This window comes from Heliconius melpomene, chromosome 5, assembly GCF_056956725.1.
Source record: "Heliconius melpomene rosina isolate 202511_hmr_F chromosome 5, ASM5695672v1, whole genome shotgun sequence".
NCBI classification, from domain to species: domain Eukaryota; kingdom Metazoa; phylum Arthropoda; class Insecta; order Lepidoptera; family Nymphalidae; genus Heliconius; species Heliconius melpomene.
In genome coordinates this window covers 4,894,466-4,916,187 of record NC_140393.1, presented here as the reverse complement: position 1 = coordinate 4,916,187, position 21,722 = coordinate 4,894,466, and the positions used below count along the sequence as shown (strand labels likewise).

Below are 21,722 nucleotides of genomic sequence, written 5' to 3'. Positions count from 1 at the left end.
AAAAGCCTAATATACATAATTCAGAAAATAAAAAATTCCAAAAATGAAAAAGTTATTTTTTCAAACAAAATAAATAATAAAATTATCGTTTTAAAATAAAACGCCATTTGTAAAGTATACTATATACACGCACACACTTACCTGTCAAAGCGGCAATGTCGCACAAGTATGTGTGCGTCCCACGAAATACAGGTATGGATAAAAATCGTGAAATGAAAAAAAAACCTACTTCCAAACTGTTGAGGTACCTTGATTATTTTCTTTAGTTCTGGGTTTGAAATATTTTACCCTATATGCAGTTTCAGTAACAGGAGCGCTGCCTCTTCCACCCTGTATACAATGTGATTTCTTTTAATTTGAAGTAAATAACGAAACGTAAAAATTGTTCTCATATTTAAAGCCAGGAACAATGTAAAAATCTAACTTAAAATCTAAAAATGTTCATATTCACCCCATTTTGTGGTGTCATAAATACCTTAAATTACTTTCGTAATTTTTAATAACAATTTTTAAATACTTGTAATGTAAAAGCACCCTAAAGTCACTTGATATTAAAATTTCAGCCGCATTTTAATACAGATAAATTGTAGAGCACAGATATTGCAAATATTTTATGTTAAAATGTGACGTTCTATTATTAGTCGGTGTATATCCGTTGTTGATATGAGAGAACTGTTTTCAGTTATTTTCGTTCAATTCTTGTTATACCATTCTTTCTTTTTTTAAGCTTGTAGTTTTATTAAGGTTATTTATAGTTTTTTTCTTCTATAGACTTTTCGTGCTTCAAACAAATGTGAACTATGACTAAGACACAATTGCACTTTTCTCCACCAAAATAAAAGTCATTAAAGACATTTTCAATACGGGTGCTGGTGTTTAATGAGTTTAAACACGTAAAAGAAACGAAGCCGAAATATTGGTATCCCTTCAAATGTGATACAACCAATAAAGCTTTTAAAGATTATGTTTTGTGTGTTTCGTGCCTAAATTTGTTTATCTTTTATGTCACGGCTCCGTTAATAGAGTATAATCAGCCTAATTTCCAAAACTTAAAAATAAATGTATCTGTTTACTTGTGTCAACTAACATGGGGATCGAACCCAAAACCAGTCGCGTTTACAGACTTTTACATAAATAAGAATAATTATATAAAACAAGGTACGTATTTTCTAGCTTTTTTATGTAATCTTGAATTTGTTATGAGTTTCAAAGGAAACGAATTTCCATCTGCTCGATCGTGAGCACTCATCTGATCCTAACAAAATGTCCTTAGCTTAATTGTAATGTAGAGCTTTTATTATAGGATGGAATTATTATTTGAATGGTATTCTGTTGATAGATAGAAAAAACATTTCTTTTATTCTAAAACAAAATAATTGTCAACATAAAACAATATATGTCCTCCCAAATCATTGATGGTGATCATAATCTGCCCAATGGACAATTTATTCACGATTTCAGACAACGTAGAAAAGAAATCAATAAAAACATTGTAAGATGCTAATAAATATTCATTTTATTATAATTTCAGGCAAATATAATATTGTAATAGGTACATTTAAAGTAGTTTTCGTCATTCCAGGTTTCTGAAAGAGAACAGGATAGTGAGAAGAATGTTATGAAATATAATGTGTAATAGATTTAAATGAAACTCTTAAGCCTGATTAGTAGACTGTTCACGGGAACCACGTTCGAGTCGTCGAACTTCCAGAAATGTACAAAACTCTAATACACGATATATTCAGTTTAAGAGTTTCATTTACAATGTGTAAAAATTGCGAAAATGAAAGATCTTGTAATAACGTAATAATGCCGCAAAAGTGAATATGGCATTGTAAAAATGATTGGAATAATTTCAGCTTCACGCTGTATCCCACACACAGCAGGGTAGGTAGAGGGAACATAGTGTTAATACACTCCGTTCTTTCCGTCGAATTCTGGAGGCATTGCATGTTGAGCGGCGGAACTCAATGTCGCGCTTTTGCCTCGATACCAGAGCGAAGAAACGAAAATATAAATTTAAGTAAATATTTCGTTTCCTCGAGTGGGGATCGAACTCACAACCATCGCGTTACAGTGGCCCCTGCGCCACAACGGCCTCAACTGGCCTGGAATAACTTCATTTTTTTATTTTCAAATCGACACTTTATAATACATATGTTAGAAAAAATATGCACGAAGTTTAATTTGTGAAAACAAGCGACCAAACGCAGCATCGCCCGCTTATACTTACTGTTATAATATAACCAAATTATGCAAAATCTTTAAATAAGTTATTCTGATACATAAGCCATATTACTGTAAAGATTCACCTAAATCCGTTTAGTAGTTCTTGCGTGAAAGTCGAACAAACATACACACAATTTTTCACATTTACAATATTAGTAGTAGTAATTTAGTGTAAAGAAACAACAATAAAGAAACTCAAAAGAGTAATACCATAATGGGACATAAAATTCATTTGCGCATTCTTTGCTGCGGTTAGCTGCACACTTTCCTTCGACACAATGACGGAGACGGCCGTGGCAAGTGAGGATAGCAGCTCTATGATCAGCTTTACAAAGAAGAGCTTGTCTACAATTTAAACAATAATTCTGCGGGAAAAAAAATATGGGAGTTATTCTTTTGGTAGTTTTTGTATAGTACATACCTACTAAAACTACTTTTTACTACTTTTTTGAAAAGAAAAGGAAACTTGTGCCCATAGGGTAAAAGATTATTATCATAAACGTATGTAATATTTATATAATATTATCATATTAATATGATAGTGATGATTATCTAAAAAGATAATTATCACATTGATTTGGAATGTAAGTACGTATAATTTTTTTTTTAATATACTATACTTTTATAGAGTAGTTAAAACTGTGGTATCATTTAAAGTGGTGCTGACAATTCCACCCTGTATAGTAAAATTTAGATAATAATATGAGAAGGCTTATTTTTGATAAATAGAATGTATCGACGACATACCGAACAATTATTGAAGATGGTGTGTGTACTTTCATTCTTTTTAGAGTTTGCAGTTTCTTTGCTTGGTGGCTTTTCATCAGATGCATATTCCTCGCCGGGAGCCAAAAAACTAGATTCTTCAGCAAATATAAAATTGACAGCTACCTAAATTATAAGATAAGTTTATAATGGTTGTATTTGAAAGGTTGTAGATTTTTAAAAGTTTATTAATTCTTTATGCGCGATATATACTTTTTTTTATGTAAAATGAGATTATTTAAAAGTATCGATTAAAAAGAGTCCATCGAAATTATCTACTGTTACTACGGGTCTCAAATATTACAAATTAACTTTAAAAAGCTAAAATAAATAACAATCTGACTTACTAGCGCTGTTAGAAAAGCAAACATTATGTTGCAGACTCCCATTTTAGTTGCTCAATACGTTGTGTGAGAACGTTTCACAAATACTAATACAGTTATTGAAACGAATTGACTTTATATACTCTTGAAACTTTACACGATTTATGCTAATCATCAGTTTACATCGATCCCGTCGATTCTACGGTATTTCTAGGTATCACCATTGACTCAAAATTACAGTATGGACCTCATATTGATGGATTGGCGAATAGATTTAGCTGAGCAGCTTTTGTAGTTAAAATAATCAGACTATTAACTGACGTGGAAACGCCTCGCCTTGTTTACTTTAGCTACTTTCATAGTATTATGTCCTACACATGGCGTTCTACTTTGGGATAATGCAGCCAGTATTAAATCAATTTATTTAAAAAAACTAATATTATATTAACAGTTACATCTCAATACATTTTTGAAAATGTTATAAGAATATTAACAATTTTATGAAAATTGGTGATGGACATGAGTCCGTTGAGTTTCTTGCGCCCGTTCTTCTCAGGTGTGAGGCATTCACTTTAATGAACTGGTGATAATTTATTTGATGTTCAAAAAATGAAGCTTGTAACATCTTATTTTGACTAAATTATTTGATTTTGACTTTGTTTAAGAATAGAAAATCTCTGACATACTCGTATAATATACTGTCAATTCTGGACATTGAATATAAAATAAATTATTAGGTAGGCCTCGGCAATATATAGCTTAAAATTTATTTAGAAGGTCCTAGAATAATACTAACAGTCTAATAATATAAAAAGGATATTTAGAAATAATGCCATATATAATTTATGTAAATTTTACTAACAATCTATCACGCACTTTCTATTGCCATAAAAGAAATATCAATAGCATATGCCTTAAAAAAAGTTATTCAGTTGATGTGAAAACTAAGGGTCTCGAATAAAACTTAAAAGACTAGCATGCACGGCTGCTCTCTTTATATATATCTTCTGATATCTAAGTATTATAAATCTCAACTTAAAAAAGCTTACATTAGTTTGTATTTATTAAAAAACGGTTCAAAGAACTAGCAAGGGTTCATAGAGCATTATCATTTATATGAAATTGTGCCTTTTTAAATAACCACTATAATGTCTTAAATTAACTGCAAGAATTAAAGTAAAAAAGTGCTTTCTTATATGATATTTTATTTAAATTATGTAAATTTTTCTACGTACTATATTACCTCTGGAATATTACACTGAAAACAACTCGTATTATTGTAAGTCTACAATACACAACAATACATATAACAATAATACAATTCAATAAAATAATAGTAATAATACTCGTATGTACGAGGTATTAAAACAATAGAGTAAAAACAATTTGTAAGATTGTGACGCATGAATAGTTTAGAATTTATAAATGAGAATAGGACACAAGGACCATGAATGATATCTATACATATAATAAATAACAATTCCCCCATCTTGCATGGTCCACCATATTAGATTTAGAATGACGTCACATATTTTATCGCGCATTGTCATCCAAAGTAAACGTGTATACAAAATTTCAGCTCAATCGGTTGACGATATCTACTTCAAAATTTAGCTCCAAGATTTCACCCGAACCCACATACATACATTGCAAGCAAAATAAAAGTTTTTAAATTTGTAACTGATCGCAGTCTCTATATTATTGATCAATATATCAGGCCAGTCGTGGCGCAGAGGCACAAAGTGTGACTGTAAAATCGACTGATTGTGGGTTCGATCTCCATTCGAGAAGAAGAAATATTTATTTAAATTTTTATATCAATTTATTCGCTCTGTTGTCGAGGCAAAGCGCGGCGTTGAGTTCTGCCACTCAACACGCAATGCCTCCAGAATTCGGCAGAAAGGAGTGTCTCCTTTCCCCACTTTCACACACAAGGTTTTTAAGACACCTAAACACTACGTTTCCTCTGCCTACCCTGTTCTGTACATATGGGTCATACACAAATCGCGACCTAAATGTGTACGAAAAAAAAGTGAAATATTTGTTCAAAATCATAGTGATTTTCATTTTTATTTATTTAATTCTTATAGATTAATCTAATACAGGAAAAACATGAGACCAGATCATAATTCGCTTTCGAGAAAGATAATCGATGCATATTTTTGATGACCACAGAACGGACACAGTTCTACAGAAAAGTATAAAGTATTAGTGCTACATGTATTTGATCGGTTTCCTACTTCTAATAATAATCGTATTGGTTAATAACGGCCTTGATTATGATATGACATTAATATTGTCACGAAAAAATTAAAAAAATCTAGTAAATGTCAGATTCATACAGCAGATTCCTTCAGTCTTAAAAATGTAAGGTAATAAATAGAAAAAAATATATAATTTCTTACAATTACTGAGTAGCACGTATATTAATCCATGTTTTCTTATCATTATTTGTTTGTTCATAATAGTTTCAGTTATTTTCTACATACCTCAACGGAACTAAACATAAAATCTTTGTTTAAACAATGAATAAATTTATAAATAATGTTAACGTAACGATAATGATACTGTAACAAATACTAGCCTCTTAAAACAATAAGAAAGAGTCGTAATCAAACTAAACAATATCTATTCATTAATGAATGGCCAACAATTATATCGAAAAAATTAATAAAATTAAGTTTATTAAGTTAAGTTAATAAAATTAAGTTTAAAAAACTCTTTGTGTCTTAATCAGATCTTTAAGTAAGGGATCATGTCTCAAATTTGTAGAAATAGAACAGATAGATGATGTCTTAAGTTGTAGCGACTGATAATCAACGAGTAGTAAAGAAAGACCCAAGTGTGTAAATAAAGATGTATTTTTAATCCACCAAAATGGATTGGTTGAACTTTTGATCCATATTTACAACAGTAATTTTCAGAGAATAATAACAATAGTAAAGCCGTAGGGCAGCTTGTGGCAAGCTGTTGGGGAGTGGCGACCCCACGGACCTGAGTCCTCCGGAGAGGAATTGTTATCTATCCCCCGCCTCTCCAGGCTTTCCTTTATTGCCCGGCAGAGTGGAGCGCAAGAGCTATATGCTCGAAAGGGTGGAAATGCTCAAAAATGTAATTACATATTTATTACATATTTATACAAATTAATAATAAATATTTATTACAGTACCATATTAAATAGATATATTATAAAACATTGAAAATAGTTCATCGAGTTCCAAGTTTCCTGCAGGAGAACAAAATAATTGAGGAATATTATGAGTTATGAACTCTAAAGTATGAAAAGTAAAAATGGTGATGTTATTTTCACACCACAAGAATTTTAATTAATTTTATTGCATTGCAATTATCTATTTAATTTTATTTTGCATTCAGTGTCACTGGTTAACTTTCCTTGTTTGCCATTTGTTTTAGAAGGATTCTATTAGAATTAAGTATTAATATCACAATTAGTTCAAAGATTGATGAGAAATTCAAAAGAGAATTACCATTGTATCCAAAGTAATTTAGCCAGATTTGCATTGACTGCCAGGGGTGGCTGAGCATCTTCCTTCATTGCAGTAGCGTAGAATATCGTAGCAGCTGGTAACAATTCCTATATTAGCAGAAAGGCAGTGAACCGCTTTTCTACAACTTACACAGTAGTGGGGGCCCTGTAAGTTATAAAATTCTTGAATAATATGATAAATAGGTTTTTTAAATACAAGACTGGATAAAAATTTAACAATGCATTACAGATAATAATTTTTAAAGCAGATAAAGTAACTGATTTTTCAGATTATCATATTTTTGATTATTTTTTTAATTTTATGCTGTACTGCGCACACAGGAGGGTAGGCAGAGGAAACCTAGTGTTAAAACGCTCCGTTCCCCACACACCGCCGAATTTTGGAGGCTTTGCGTGTTGTGTCGCGCAACTCAACGCTGCGTTTTGCCTCGACAACAGAGCGAAGAAATGAAAATATAACTTTTATTAGTTCCCATTGACATACCCGTGTCAAGTTACACGACTTAGTTAATCCTGGTCTCATAGTCTCTCTTCCTTCTTGTTTTTCGTCGTTATCATTTACTTTGCTTGGTTCATGGTTTTCGTTTCCATCTATTTGATCATAAGCGAAATCACTTAGTTCTAATGGATTTTCCTCAGCAAAAATAAAATTTACAGCTACCTGAATTATGAGATTAAATTATTATTTAATAAGTTCTATATAAAAATTAGAAATGCTACAAAGCTTGAATTATTTATGGAAATAAATATTTCATATTTTATTTTCGTTTGATTTTTAAATATCAAAAGAAACGATAAGGAAATATCACATTCAATATGTGTTCATATCTACAATTTGTGAGTTAGAAACTTTGTACGTGACTTAAACTATAATTATTATTTCAAAAATATAAGAGAAATTTTATATTGTTTAGAAAAGAATGTATCTCAGAATTCGATGCAACATAGACGGAAAATTGACAACATCGACAGAAGATAAAATAAGAATATCGGTATAGAAGATAAAATAAATCACTTTAACTTACCAGCGCTGTTAGAACAACAAATATAAAGTTGCCCACAACCATTATTGGTGTTTAATAGTGGTCGTTCTGTAAGAGCTCGACTGATCCGGAAAATATTTATAAGCTGACTTTATATACTTCTAGCACATAATACGATTTATGCTAATTGCATATTTATTATAGGGCTGTGAAAAGTGTTAACTTTACCTATTTATTAGTTTGCTTGCTAATAGGCATATTTTGCGAGGAAAAATAAAGTAGCTCAAACATGAGATAATATTAATAAAAAAAGCTCGGTCAAATGCGAGTTGGACTCGCTCACCGAGGATTCCGTACCAAAAATTATAAGTCAACGGGAGGAGTATCCTATATCTTATAAAACAAAGTCGCTTTTCGTGTCTGTCTGTTGTTTCTAACTCTTCTTCTTCTAAACCACCCATCGGATTTTAATGCGGTCTTCACCATTAAGTCGGGTGTTTTCCGTAGAAGGTTTATATATAGTTTATTATTTGTACATTCTTATGTAAATTAACATAAATACGATAAATGTGTATAAAGTCCTACCCGTTGAGACACTTTCGCGCATGCGCTGCTCTAATGGTAAGTACTACATGAAAAAAATGTACTGGAGCATTGTTCCTCTTAATAAGATCTACAAAAAAGTCCGCGAGAGCATATTCGTATCTTTTAAGAATAACGTGTAGTGATCATTTTTCTGTCTAAAAATAATAATTTCAATATATTTTTTATTGTGAGGGATATTTTTCCATAATGGTATTAATCCTTATCCTTTAAAATACTTTATTAATTTTCTACGGTAAACGAAGATAAAATTTGCTTTTTACAATATTTCGAAATTGCGAATAGTTTTACAGAAAAACGCATTTAATTGTTGAACCATCCCGCCGTTGTCGCATCAGCTGTATGTTACTCAAGTTTCACTTATCCCTTACTCTTAGCATATAAATAAGTACATTAGTTACGTTGGCCATTTAATGTAGACCAAAACTGTCTTTTACTGTTTTTCATTTTAATAAGTACTTTAGAAGTGGTTACAATATCAAAAAATCCTTGCTGCAAAACGGCTCGCCACTCGCCATGCATCCGCCGCGCCCGCCTGCCTTACACGCATCGGTGGTTCAGTGGTAGAATGCTCGCCTACCTGCCGGGTTCGATTCCCGACCGATGCATTCTATTTAATTTTCCTCACAGGCCGTCACGTAGTGCTTGCTTTTCATCAGGGACAGAATACCCTCTTCAGCATTAACCACAAGCTCGAAAAAAAAACCCGCCTGCCTTTATAGCAACGAAGATTTAGATGCGTTTGCACGTATTGGATAATTGGAGTTAAATGTATTATTTCAGCGCGATATATTTGGTTTCATATTTTTTATAGTAGTTATTAGTAGGTAGGTTTCTGTTTATAATTTCTTCCGTTTAAAAATAGTCATTTAATATCTAAAAATAGTCATTTAAATATATTTTAATAAGTACTTGAAAAGATTAGTAGCACAGATTTAAAATTACGGTACCTACTAAAAAAATCTTGCTGTGTAAAACAATTGGAAAATCCTTATTGAAACTACGAAAATGCGGGTTGCATTAGGGTTTAATTAATTTTCACATTAACTTAAGTGCTTTGCAAATATACATTATATGAATAATCCAGTAGTAAAAGCGGGCGAAGCCGCAAGAGGGTCGCTAGTAATTTATAAAAGTAAGTAAACTTTAATTCGCATATGCACTCATGTATAAAATTAATTGTTTTATAATAATATATAATGAATACGCGGCGAAGCAAGTTGACAAATATTAGTTTGTGGGCGTATGCACTGATTTTTACAAGCTTTTGAAAGTACTAAATAAACGTTTTTGACGGGTAATTATTTTATGAACATATTTTCTCTTGTGTTATTGATAATTAATCAAAATAAAACGACGAATCGCCCACTTCACAAAATTGCAAATATGTCGGAAACTAGAACTACAAATATTGTATCTTTTGCCAAACACAGTCACAAATCTATCCGTAGACTTATAATCCACAAATTGGCAATGGAATGGCACTGGTACCCTCGGTGGGCGAGGGATTCGCACTTGATGGATTATTTTTATACAAAATAGGAAAGAGGACAATTAAAAAAAATGAGACGTGAATAATATTTATTACAGTACCATATTTAATAGATATATTATAATACTAGCGACCCCCTTGCGGCTTCGCCCGCTTTTACTACTGGATTATTCATATAATGTATGTTTGCAAAGCACTTAAGATAATGTGAAAATTAAATAAACCCTAATGCAACCCGCATTTTCGTAGTTTCAATAAGGATTTTCCAATTGTTTTACACAGCAAGGATTTTTTAGTAGGTACCGTAATTTTAAATCTGTGCTACTAATCTTTTCAAGTACTTATTAAAATATTTTTAAATGACTATTTTTAGATAGTTACATGACTATTTTTAAACAGAAGAAATTATAAACAAAAGCCTACCTACTAATAACTACTATAAAAAATATGATAACAAATATATCGCGCTGAAATAATACATTCAACTCCAATTATCCAATACGTGCAAACGCATCTAAATCTTCGTTGCTATGCCTCTATAGCGGGCGGCTTTTTTTTTCGAGCTTGTGGTTAATGCTGAAGGGGGTATTCTGTCCCTGATGAAAAGCAAGCACGACGTGGCTGCCTGTGAGGAAAATTAAATAGAATGCATGGGCCGGGAATCGAACCCGGGCCGCCCGCGTGGCAGGCGAGCATTCTACCACTGAACCACCGATGACTGCTCATGACGCGCTTGTATAAGCAAAACGTCGCGGGGCGGCAAGGATGTTTTGATATTGTAACAACTTCTAAAGTACTTATTAAAATGAAAAAACAGTAAAAGACAGTTTTGATCTACATTAAATGGCCAACGTAACTAATATACTTATTTATATGCTGAGAGTAAGGGATAAGTAAAACTTGAGTCGGCACAGCTGATGTGTCAACGGCGGGATGTTTCAACAATTAAATGCGTTTTTCTCTAATACTATTCGCAATTTCGAAATACTGTAAAAAGCAAATTTTATCTTCGTTTAACGTAGAAAATTAATAAAGTATTTTAAAGGATAAGGATTAATACTATTATGGAAAAATATGACTCACAATAAAAAATATATTGAAATTACTATTTTTAGACAGAAATATGATCACTACACGTTATTCTTAAAAGATAAAAATATGCTCTCGCGGACTTTTTTGTAGATCTTATTAAGAGGAACAATACTCCAGTACATTATTTTCAAGTAGTACTTATCATTAAAGCAGCGCATGCGTGAAAGTGTCTCAACGGGTAGGACTTTAGACACATTTATCGTATTTATGTTAATTTACATAAGAATGTACAAATAATAAACTATATATAAACCTTCCCTGAGAAATACTCGACCTAATGGTGAAAATTGCATAAAAATCTGTTGGGTGGTTTAGAAGAAGAAGAGTTAGAAAGTTCAGACAGACACGAAAAGCGACTTTGTTTTATAAGATATAGGATATTGAAAATATTTAATCCTGTTCCAAGTTTCCTGAAAGAGAACAAAATAATTAAGGAATGTTATGAATTATGAACTCTAAGCATAAAAAGTAAAAATGGCTATGTAATTTTCACACCACAAGGACTATTTTATTGTACTAACTGAAATTAAATGAAATAAGTAAATGAACAAATATTCATGGTCATACGCAGTTTAAAGTCTTTTTATTATGTCTGTTGATAATATCGTATAAATTTATTTAACATCGACTAATTTTCTTCTTTTTTCATGTATAATTAGCCAGAGAGTGCTTACTTTCACTTTATTTCCCAGGAACAGAAATATGCACTTGTTGATAAATATCAATGTAAATTATTAAATTAACTATACCCTATTTTTTATGGCATGAAAAACAGACAAAATATAGACAAAGAAATGCTTTTTCGATTTTTTTAATGTATTTTTAAAATTTATTTAACGTGGGGTTTTCTATGCATACAATTTTAATGTACTGTCAGTACAGTTTTTTTTCAGCTACACGCTATAACCCGCATACATCAGGGTAGGCAGAGGGTACCTCGTGTTAAGACACTCTGTTTCACATTTTCCGCCGAATTCTGGAGGCATTGCGTGTTGAGTGGCGGAATTTAAAGCTGTGCCTTGCTTCGACACCAAAGCATAGAAATAAAAATATAAATTTAATAAAAAAAATATTACCGAAGTGGTAATGGATTCTAAGCCAAATAGTGTGCATTTCATATTTTGTGAATATCACGCAATTAAATTATCTATTTAGTTCTATTTTGCATTCATTTGTTTTAAAAGGATACAATTAAGTAATAAATAGAATTAAGTTAAGTTAATAAAATAGAATTAAGTATTAATATCATAATTAGGTCAAAGAATGAAGAGAAATTCAAAGGAGAATTACCATTATATCCAAAATTATTTAGCCAATTTTGCATTCACTGTCACGGGTGGCTGAGCATTTTCCTTTATTGCAGTAACGTAGATGATCGGTGCAGCTGGTGACAATTCCTAAAGTAGCACATATAATAAATAACAATTCCCCCATCTTGCATGGTCCGCCATATTAGATTTAGAATGACGTCACATATTTTATCGCGCATTGTCATCCAAAGTAAACGTGTATACAAAATTTCAGCTCAATCGGTTGACGATATCTACTTCAAAATTTAGCTCCAAGATTTCACCCGAACCCACATACATACATTGCAAGCAAAATAAAAGTTTTTAAATTTGTAACTGATCGCAGTCTCTATATTATTGATCAATATATCAGGCCAGTCGTGGCGCAGAGGCACAAAGTGTGACTGTAAAATCGACTGATTGTGGGTTCGATCTCCATTCGAGAAGAAGAAATATTTATTTAAATTTTTATATCAATTTATTCGCTCTGTTGTCGAGGCAAAGCGCGGCGTTGAGTTCTGCCACTCAACACGCAATGCCTCCAGAATTCGGCAGAAAGGAGTGTCTCCTTTCCCCACTTTCACACACAAGGTTTTTAAGACACCTAAACACTACGTTTCCTCTGCCTACCCTGCTCTGTACATATGGGTCATACACAAATCGCGACCTAAATGTGTACGAAAAAAAAGTGAAATATTTGTTCAAAATCATAGTGATTTTCATTTTTATTTATTTAATTCTTATAGATTAATCTAATACAGGAAAAACATGAGACCAGATCATAATTCGCTTTCGAGAAAGATAATCGATGCATATTTTTGATGACCACAGAACGGACACAGTTCTACAGAAAAGTATAAAGTATTAGTGCTACATGTATTTGATCGGTTTCCTACTTCTAATAATAATCGTATTGGTTAATAACGGCCTTGATTATGATATGACATTAATATTGTCACGAAAAAATTAAAAAAATCTAGTAAATGTCAGATTCATACAGCAGATTCCTTCAGTCTTAAAAATGTAAGGTAATAAATAGAAAAAAATATATAATTTCTTACAATTACTGAGTAGCACGTATATTAATCCATGTTTTCTTATCATTATTTGTTTGTTCATAATAGTTTCAGTTATTTTCTACATACCTCAACGGAACTAAACATAAAATCTTTGTTTAAACAATGAATAAATTTATAAATAATGTTAACGTAACGATAATGATACTGTAACAAATACTAGCCTCTTAAAACAATAAGAAAGAGTCGTAATCAAACTAAACAATATCTATTCATTAATGAATGGCCAACAATTATATCGAAAAAATTAATAAAATTAAGTTTATTAAGTTAAGTTAATAAAATTAAGTTTAAAAAACTCTTTGTGTCTTAATCAGATCTTTAAGTAAGGGATCATGTCTCAAATTTGTAGAAATAGAACAGATAGATGATGTCTTAAGTTGTAGCGACTGATAATCAACGAGTAGTAAAGAAAGACCCAAGTGTGTAAATAAAGATGTATTTTTAATCCACCAAAATGGATTGGTTGAACTTTTGATCCATATTTACAACAGTAATTTTCAGAGAATAATAACAATAGTAAAGCCGTAGGGCAGCTTGTGGCAAGCTGTTGGGGAGTGGCGACCCCACGGACCTGAGTCCTCCGGAGAGGAATTGTTATCTATCCCCCGCCTCTCCAGGCTTTCCTTTATTGCCCGGCAGAGTGGAGCGCAAGAGCTATATGCTCGAAAGGGTGGAAATGCTCAAAAATGTAATTACATATTTATTACATATTTATACAAATTAATAATAAATATTTATTACAGTACCATATTAAATAGATATATTATAAAACATTGAAAATAGTTCATCGAGTTCCAAGTTTCCTGCAGGAGAACAAAATAATTGAGGAATATTATGAGTTATGAACTCTAAAGTATGAAAAGTAAAAATGGTGATGTTATTTTCACACCACAAGAATTTTAATTAATTTTATTGCATTGCAATTATCTATTTAATTTTATTTTGCATTCAGTGTCACTGGTTAACTTTCCTTGTTTGCCATTTGTTTTAGAAGGATTCTATTAGAATTAAGTATTAATATCACAATTAGTTCAAAGATTGATGAGAAATTCAAAAGAGAATTACCATTGTATCCAAAGTAATTTAGCCAGATTTGCATTGACTGCCAGGGGTGGCTGAGCATCTTCCTTCATTGCAGTAGCGTAGAATATCGTAGCAGCTGGTAACAATTCCTATATTAGCAGAAAGGCAGTGAACCGCTTTTCTACAACTTACACAGTAGTGGGGGCCCTGTAAGTTATAAAATTCTTGAATAATATGATAAATAGGTTTTTTAAATACAAGACTGGATAAAAATTTAACAATGCATTACAGATAATAATTTTTAAAGCAGATAAAGTAACTGATTTTTCAGATTATCATATTTTTGATTATTTTTTTAATTTTACGCTGTACTGCGCACACAGGAGGGTAGGCAGAGGAAACCTAGTGTTAAAACGCTCCGTTCCCCACACACCGCCGAATTTTGGAGGCTTTGCGTGTTGTGTCGCGCAACTCAACGCTGCGTTTTGCCTCGACAACAGAGCGAAGAAATGAAAATATAACTTTTATTAGTTCCCATTGACATACCCGTGTCAAGTTACACGACTTAGTTAATCCTGGTCTCATAGTCTCTCTTCCTTCTTGTTTTTCGTCGTTATCATTTACTTTGCTTGGTTCATGGTTTTCGTTTCCATCTATTTGATCATAAGCGAAATCACTTAGTTCTAATGGATTTTCCTCAGCAAAAATAAAATTTACAGCTACCTGAATTATGAGATTAAATTATTATTTAATAAGTTCTATATAAAAATTAGAAATGCTACAAAGCTTGAATTATTTATGGAAATAAATATTTCATATTTTATTTTCGTTTGATTTTTAAATATCAAAAGAAACGATAAGGAAATATCACATTCAATATGTGTTCATATCTACAATTTGTGAGTTAGAAACTTTGTACGTGACTTAAACTATAATTATTATTTCAAAAATATAAGAGAAATTTTATATTGTTTAGAAAAGAATGTATCTCAGAATTCGATGCAACATAGACGGAAAATTGACAACATCGACAGAAGATAAAATAAGAATATCGGTATAGAAGATAAAATAAATCACTTTAACTTACCAGCGCTGTTAGAACAACAAATATAAAGTTGCCCACAACCATTATTGGTGTTTAATAGTGGTCGTTCTGTAAGAGCTCGACTGATCCGGAAAATATTTATAAGCTGACTTTATATACTTCTAGCACATAATACGATTTATGCTAATTGCATATTTATTATAGGGCTGTGAAAAGTGTTAACTTTACCTATTTATTAGTTTGCTTGCTAATAGGCATATTTTGCGAGGAAAAATAAAGTAGCTCAAACATGAGATAATATTAATAAAAAAAGCTCGGTCAAATGCGAGTTGGACTCGCTCACCGAGGATTCCGTACCAAAAATTATAAGTCAACGGGAGGAGTATCCTATATCTTATAAAACAAAGTCGCTTTTCGTGTCTGTCTGTTGTTTCTAACTCTTCTTCTTCTAAACCACCCATCGGATTTTAATGCGGTCTTCACCATTAAGTCGGGTGTTTTCCGTAGAAGGTTTATATATAGTTTATTATTTGTACATTCTTATGTAAATTAACATAAATACGATAAATGTGTATAAAGTCCTACCCGTTGAGACACTTTCGCGCATGCGCTGCTCTAATGGTAAGTACTACATGAAAAAAATGTACTGGAGCATTGTTCCTCTTAATAAGATCTACAAAAAAGTCCGCGAGAGCATATTCGTATCTTTTAAGAATAACGTGTAGTGATCATTTTTCTGTCTAAAAATAATAATTTCAATATATTTTTTATTGTGAGGGATATTTTTCCATAATGGTATTAATCCTTATCCTTTAAAATACTTTATTAATTTTCTACGGTAAACGAAGATAAAATTTGCTTTTTACAATATTTCGAAATTGCGAATAGTTTTACAGAAAAACGCATTTAATTGTTGAACCATCCCGCCGTTGTCGCATCAGCTGTATGTTACTCAAGTTTCACTTATCCCTTACTCTTAGCATATAAATAAGTACATTAGTTACGTTGGCCATTTAATGTAGACCAAAACTGTCTTTTACTGTTTTTCATTTTAATAAGTACTTTAGAAGTGGTTACAATATCAAAAAATCCTTGCTGCAAAACGGCTCGCCACTCGCCATGCATCCGCCGCGCCCGCCTGCCTTACACGCATCGGTGGTTCAGTGGTAGAATGCTCGCCTACCTGCCGGGTTCGATTCCCGACCGATGCATTCTATTTAATTTTCCTCACAGGCCGTCACGTAGTGCTTGCTTTTCATCAGGGACAGAATACCCTCTTCAGCATTAACCACAAGCTCGAAAAAAAAACCCGCCTGCCTTTATAGCAACGAAGATTTAGATGCGTTTGCACGTATTGGATAATTGGAGTTAAATGTATTATTTCAGCGCGATATATTTGGTTTCATATTTTTTATAGTAGTTATTAGTAGGTAGGTTTCTGTTTATAATTTCTTCCGTTTAAAAATAGTCATTTAATATCTAAAAATAGTCATTTAAATATATTTTAATAAGTACTTGAAAAGATTAGTAGCACAGATTTAAAATTACGGTACCTACTAAAAAAATCTTGCTGTGTAAAACAATTGGAAAATCCTTATTGAAACTACGAAAATGCGGGTTGCATTAGGGTTTAATTAATTTTCACATTAACTTAAGTGCTTTGCAAATATACATTATATGAATAATCCAGTAGTAAAAGCGGGCGAAGCCGCAAGAGGGTCGCTAGTAATTTATAAAAGTAAGTAAACTTTAATTCGCATATGCACTCATGTATAAAATTAATTGTTTTATAATAATATATAATGAATACGCGGCGAAGCAAGTTGACAAATATTAGTTTGTGGGCGTATGCACTGATTTTTACAAGCTTTTGAAAGTACTAAATAAACGTTTTTGACGGGTAATTATTTTATGAACATATTTTCTCTTGTGTTATTGATAATTAATCAAAATAAAACGACGAATCGCCCACTTCACAAAATTGCAAATATGTCGGAAACTAGAACTACAAATATTGTATCTTTTGCCAAACACAGTCACAAATCTATCCGTAGACTTATAATCCACAAATTGGCAATGGAATGGCACTGGTACCCTCGGTGGGCGAGGGATTCGCACTTGATGGATTATTTTTATACAAAATAGGAAAGAGGACAATTAAAAAAAATGAGACGTGAATAATATTTATTACAGTACCATATTTAATAGATATATTATAATATATTGAAAATATTTAATCCTGTTCCAAGTTTCCTGAAAGAGAACAAAATAATTAAGGAATGTTATGAATTATGAACTCTAAGCATAAAAAGTAAAAATGGCTATGTAATTTTCACACCACAAGGACTATTTTATTGTACTAACTGAAATTAAATGAAATAAGTAAATGAACAAATATTCATGGTCATACGCAGTTTAAAGTCTTTTTATTATGTCTGTTGATAATATCGTATAAATTTATTTAACATCGACTAATTTTCTTCTTTTTTCATGTATAATTAGCCAGAGAGTGCTTACTTTCACTTTATTTCCCAGGAACAGAAATATGCACTTGTTGATAAATATCAATGTAAATTATTAAATTAACTATACCCTATTTTTTATGGCATGAAAAACAGACAAAATATAGACAAAGAAATGCTTTTTCGATTTTTTAAATGTATTTTTAAAATTTATTTAACGTGGGGTTTTCTATGCATACAATTTTAATGTACTGTCAGTACAGTTTTTTTTCAGCTACACGCTATAACCCGCATACATCAGGGTAGGCAGAGGGTACCTCGTGTTAAGACACTCTGTTTCACATTTTCCGCCGAATTCTGGAGGCATTGCGTGTTGAGTGGCGGAATTTAAAGCTGTGCCTTGCTTCGACACCAAAGCATAGAAATAAAAATATAAATTTAATAAAAAAAATATTACCGAAGTGGTAATGGATTCTAAGCCAAATAGTGTGCATTTCATATTTTGTGAATATCACGCAATTAAATTATCTATTTAGTTCTATTTTGCATTCATTTGTTTTAAAAGGATACAATTAAGTAATAAATAGAATTAAGTTAAGTTAATAAAATAGAATTAAGTATTAATATCATAATTAGGTCAAAGAATGAAGAGAAATTCAAAGGAGAATTACCATTATATCCAAAATTATTTAGCCAATTTTGCATTCACTGTCACGGGTGGCTGAGCATTTTCCTTTATTGCAGTAACGTAGATGATCGTTGCAGCTGGTGACAATTCCTAAAGTAGCAGAAATGCAGTGAACCGCTTTTCTACAACTAACACAGTAGTCGGGGCCCTGTAAGTTTAAAAATTGATAAATAATATGACAAATAAACAGGAGTTGTTTTAATTACAAGCAGATTAATAATATTTAACTTGAATGTTGAAGTCATCGTTGCGCAAGGGGCACATGGGTACGGTGGTAACGCGAAGATTGTGGATTCGTCCCCACTCGAGGGAATGAATTATTATTTCCTCATATTTTAATATCTTCGATCTGGCACCAAGGCAAAAGTCTGGAGTTGAGTTCCGTCACAACAATGACTCTAAAAAATGTGACGGAAAGTGGGGACAGGACTGTCTTAACACTAGGTTCCCTCTGCCTACCCTACTATATGCGAAATACAGGATGAAGCTGATTTTTCTATTAACTTGAATGTTCATATAAGAAACAGATCGATTGGACAAAAATTTAACAATGAACTGCTGATAATAATTTTTGTAACAGATTAAGTAACAAATTTTTCTGATTATCATATTTTTTACGGTTCTGTACCTCAAAATTAAAAAAACAGAAGCTTTATAGGAGTACTTTATTTTTCATCTGTCTAAGAAGATATAAAGCTAAAATTAATATCAAATATTGTGTATTAATATGATCTACAGTCCCTTAGAGTACAGAAAAAGTCAAGTTTCAACATGCGCAAACGTAGTTCGTCAAATTTTAAATGTTGTTTGTTAACTTTTATTAGTTCCCGTTGACCTGTTGAATAGAATGTAGTGAAGACATACCCGTGTCAAGTTACACGACTTAGTTAATCCTGGTCTCAAAATCTCTCTTCCTTCTGGCTGTTTTTCGTTATCATTTACTTTGCTTGGTAGTCCATGGTTTTCGTTTCCATCTACTTGATCGTAAGCGAAATCACCTAACTTCGGATCGATACCCTCTAACGGATTTTCCTCAGCAAAAATAATATTTACAGCTACCTGAATTATGAGATTAACTTATTAATTAAAAAGTTTTATATAAAATTAGAAATGCTACAAAGCTTGAATTATTTATGGAAATAAATAATTCATAAAACATATGTTTGATTATTAAATATCTAATGAAACGATAAAGAAATATCACGGTCAGTATATGTCTAAATCTAATATTTGTGTGGGTTACAAACTTTTTACTATAATTATTATTTCAAAAATATAAGATAAATTTTATATTGTTCAGAAAAGAAGATATCACAGGACTCGATGCAACATAGACGGAAAATTGAGAATATCGACAGAAGATAATAATATCGGTAGAGAACATAAATAAATAACAAACCAACTTACAAGCGCTGTTAGAACAGCAAATATTAAGTTGCCCACAGCCATTATTGGTGTTTAATAGTGTCGTCCTGCAAGAGCTCGACTGTTCCGGAAAATAGCTATAAGTTGACTTTATATACTTCTAGCACATAATACGATTTATGCTAATTGCATATTTATTATAGGGCTATGAAAAGTGATAAGTCTACCTATTTATTAGTTGGCTAATAGGCATATTTTGCAACGAAAAATAAAGTAGCTCAAACATGAGATAATATTAATAAAAAAAGCTCGATCAAATGCGGGTTGGACTCGTTCACCGAGGATTTCGTACCAAGAATTATAATAGGTCAACGGGAGGAGTAAAATTTATAAAAATAAGTAAACTTTAATTTGCATATACACTTATGTATAAAATTAATTGTTTTAAAATAATGAACACACGGCGAAGGAAGTTGACAAATATAAATTATGGGGGTATGTTTTTGTATGAAATTATAATAAGTACAAATTTTAGTTCATCATAATTGTCTACGGGAAGTACCCTAGTTGATGTTGTTGTTCTTTAATTATGGCGATCCGAGAAAGTACCTTATAGTACCCTGAATTTAACTTGATTTTTCAAATGAAATTAATGAATTACCTTAACCTGGAGCTAGTTACTAGTTTAATATTAACAAAATTGCGTCCATGAATGTTAATGAGCATAGTACTATTGTACTGTTACATGGAAATAGTTTGTCAATGAAGAGACAAGATGTGGTAAAGTTTATAGAAAACTTGCTTCACTTACATAGTAAAAGTAAATGTGAATCTATTATATGCTCTTTTTCATATACTTCTTGCCTTACAGATAGATAAAATAAATAAACTTGTACCCTCGGTACTAAATTTTACGATCTTCTGAAAGTACTAAATAAACGTTTTTGTCGAGTAATTATTTTATGAACATTTTTTCTATTGTGTTAGTAATAATTGATCTAAATAAAACGACAAATCGCCTAATTCACAAAATTGCAAATATCTCGGAAACTAGAACTACGAAAATTGTATCTTTTGCCAAACACAGTCACAAATCTATCCGTCGACTTATAACCCCCAAATTGGCACTGGAACCCTCGGTGGGCGAGTACGCTTCGCACTTCATGGATTTTTTTATACAATATAGGAAAGAGGACAATTAAAAGAAATGAGACTTGAATAATATTTATTACAGTACCATATTAAATAGACATATAATATATTGAAAATAGTTAATCTTGTTCCAAGTTTCCTGAAAGAGAACAAAATAATTAAAGAAAGTTTTGAATTATGAACTCTAAGCATAAATAGTAAAAATGGCGATGTAACTTTTACACCACTAGCACTGTTTTATTGCACTTACTGAAATTAAATGAAATCAGTAAATTAATAAATATTCTTCGTCATAAGCAGTTTAAAGTCTTTTTTATGTCTGTTGGTAATATCGTATAAATTTATTTAACATTGGCCGATTTTTATCTTCTTTTTCATGTATAATTAGCCAGAGAGTGCTTACTTTCACTCCATTACTACTTCTCCGTTCCACATTTTCCGCCGAATTCTGCAGGCATTGCGTGTTGAGTGGCGGAACTCAAGGCGTACTTTGCTTCGACACCAAAGCATACAAATGAAAATATAAATAAAAATAAATATTGCCTGCTCTTGAGTGGGGTTCGAACCCTCAACCAGTCGTCACAAAACATATAAAATAAAGTAAAAATAAATGCTTGTTGAAAA

At 31.6% G+C, this 21,722-nt stretch overlaps 5 protein-coding genes across 8 annotated transcripts in view; all 5 read right to left on the bottom strand.

Moving 5' to 3' along the window:
- Window positions 1–21,722, bottom strand: part of LOC146538980 (uncharacterized) — a 74,636-nt gene that overhangs the window by 16,147 nt on the left and 36,767 nt on the right. For 3 of the 4 annotated variants that reach the window (XM_085185602.1, XM_085185601.1, XM_085185605.1), the window contains exon 4: window positions 21,158–21,237. The exons of the other annotated variant lie outside the window; for it this stretch is intronic. The gene's annotated coding sequence lies outside the window, so the exon portion shown is untranslated. Of the gene's footprint in view, window positions 1–21,157; window positions 21,238–21,722 lie in introns of those variants that run through there. 4 annotated transcript variants of the gene reach the window in all.
- LOC146538985 (uncharacterized) lies at window positions 1,497–3,457 on the bottom strand. The gene is made up of 4 exons (XM_085185629.1): window positions 3,342–3,457; window positions 2,977–3,120; window positions 2,440–2,594; window positions 1,497–1,586 (listed from the first exon to the last, which is right to left on the bottom strand). Coding segments are annotated over exons 1-4 (342 nt in total). The 5' UTR covers window positions 3,384–3,457; the 3' UTR covers window positions 1,497–1,585.
- On the bottom strand, window positions 6,498–7,927 carry LOC146538984 (uncharacterized). The gene is made up of 3 exons (XM_085185621.1): window positions 7,851–7,927; window positions 7,310–7,486; window positions 6,498–6,970 (listed from the first exon to the last, which is right to left on the bottom strand). The coding sequence occupies exons 1-3, from the start codon at window positions 7,890–7,892 to the stop codon at window positions 6,824–6,826; spliced, it is 366 nt and encodes a 121-aa protein (XP_085041747.1). The 5' UTR covers window positions 7,893–7,927; the 3' UTR covers window positions 6,498–6,823.
- LOC146538983 (uncharacterized) lies at window positions 14,121–15,550 on the bottom strand. Its single transcript, XM_085185622.1, has 3 exons — window positions 15,474–15,550; window positions 14,933–15,109; window positions 14,121–14,593 (listed from the first exon to the last, which is right to left on the bottom strand). Exons 1-3 carry the CDS (start codon window positions 15,513–15,515, stop codon window positions 14,447–14,449), a joined length of 366 nt encoding a protein of 121 aa, XP_085041748.1. The 5' UTR covers window positions 15,516–15,550; the 3' UTR covers window positions 14,121–14,446.
- Window positions 17,604–20,064, bottom strand: LOC146538982 (uncharacterized). The gene is made up of 4 exons (XM_085185607.1): window positions 19,989–20,064; window positions 19,446–19,640; window positions 18,565–18,729; window positions 17,604–17,684 (listed from the first exon to the last, which is right to left on the bottom strand). The coding sequence occupies exons 1-3, from the start codon at window positions 20,028–20,030 to the stop codon at window positions 18,583–18,585; spliced, it is 384 nt and encodes a 127-aa protein (XP_085041733.1). The 5' UTR covers window positions 20,031–20,064; the 3' UTR covers window positions 17,604–17,684; window positions 18,565–18,582.

Coding starts and splice junctions, on each gene's coding strand:
- LOC146538985 (XM_085185629.1), bottom strand. CDS start 3,383: ATGGGAGTCTGCAACATAATGTTTGCTTTTCTAACAGCGCTA. Junction 3,121..3,341: donor TTGCTTTTCTAACAGCGCTA/GTAAGTCAGATT, acceptor CTTATAATTTAG/GTAGCTGTCAATTTTATATT. Junction 2,595..2,976: donor CCATCTTCAATAATTGTTCG/GTATGTCGTCGA, acceptor TTTTTCCCGCAG/AATTATTGTTTAAATTGTAG.
- LOC146538984 (XM_085185621.1), bottom strand. CDS start 7,892: ATGGTTGTGGGCAACTTTATATTTGTTGTTCTAACAGCGCTG. Junction 7,487..7,850: donor TTGTTGTTCTAACAGCGCTG/GTAAGTTAAAGT, acceptor CTCATAATTCAG/GTAGCTGTAAATTTTATTTT. Junction 6,971..7,309: donor AGTCGTGTAACTTGACACGG/GTATGTCAATGG, acceptor TATAACTTACAG/GGCCCCCACTACTGTGTAAG.
- LOC146538983 (XM_085185622.1), bottom strand. CDS start 15,515: ATGGTTGTGGGCAACTTTATATTTGTTGTTCTAACAGCGCTG. Junction 15,110..15,473: donor TTGTTGTTCTAACAGCGCTG/GTAAGTTAAAGT, acceptor CTCATAATTCAG/GTAGCTGTAAATTTTATTTT. Junction 14,594..14,932: donor AGTCGTGTAACTTGACACGG/GTATGTCAATGG, acceptor TATAACTTACAG/GGCCCCCACTACTGTGTAAG.
- LOC146538982 (XM_085185607.1), bottom strand. CDS start 20,030: ATGGCTGTGGGCAACTTAATATTTGCTGTTCTAACAGCGCTT. Junction 19,641..19,988: donor TTGCTGTTCTAACAGCGCTT/GTAAGTTGGTTT, acceptor CTCATAATTCAG/GTAGCTGTAAATATTATTTT. Junction 18,730..19,445: donor AGTCGTGTAACTTGACACGG/GTATGTCTTCAC, acceptor TTAAACTTACAG/GGCCCCGACTACTGTGTTAG.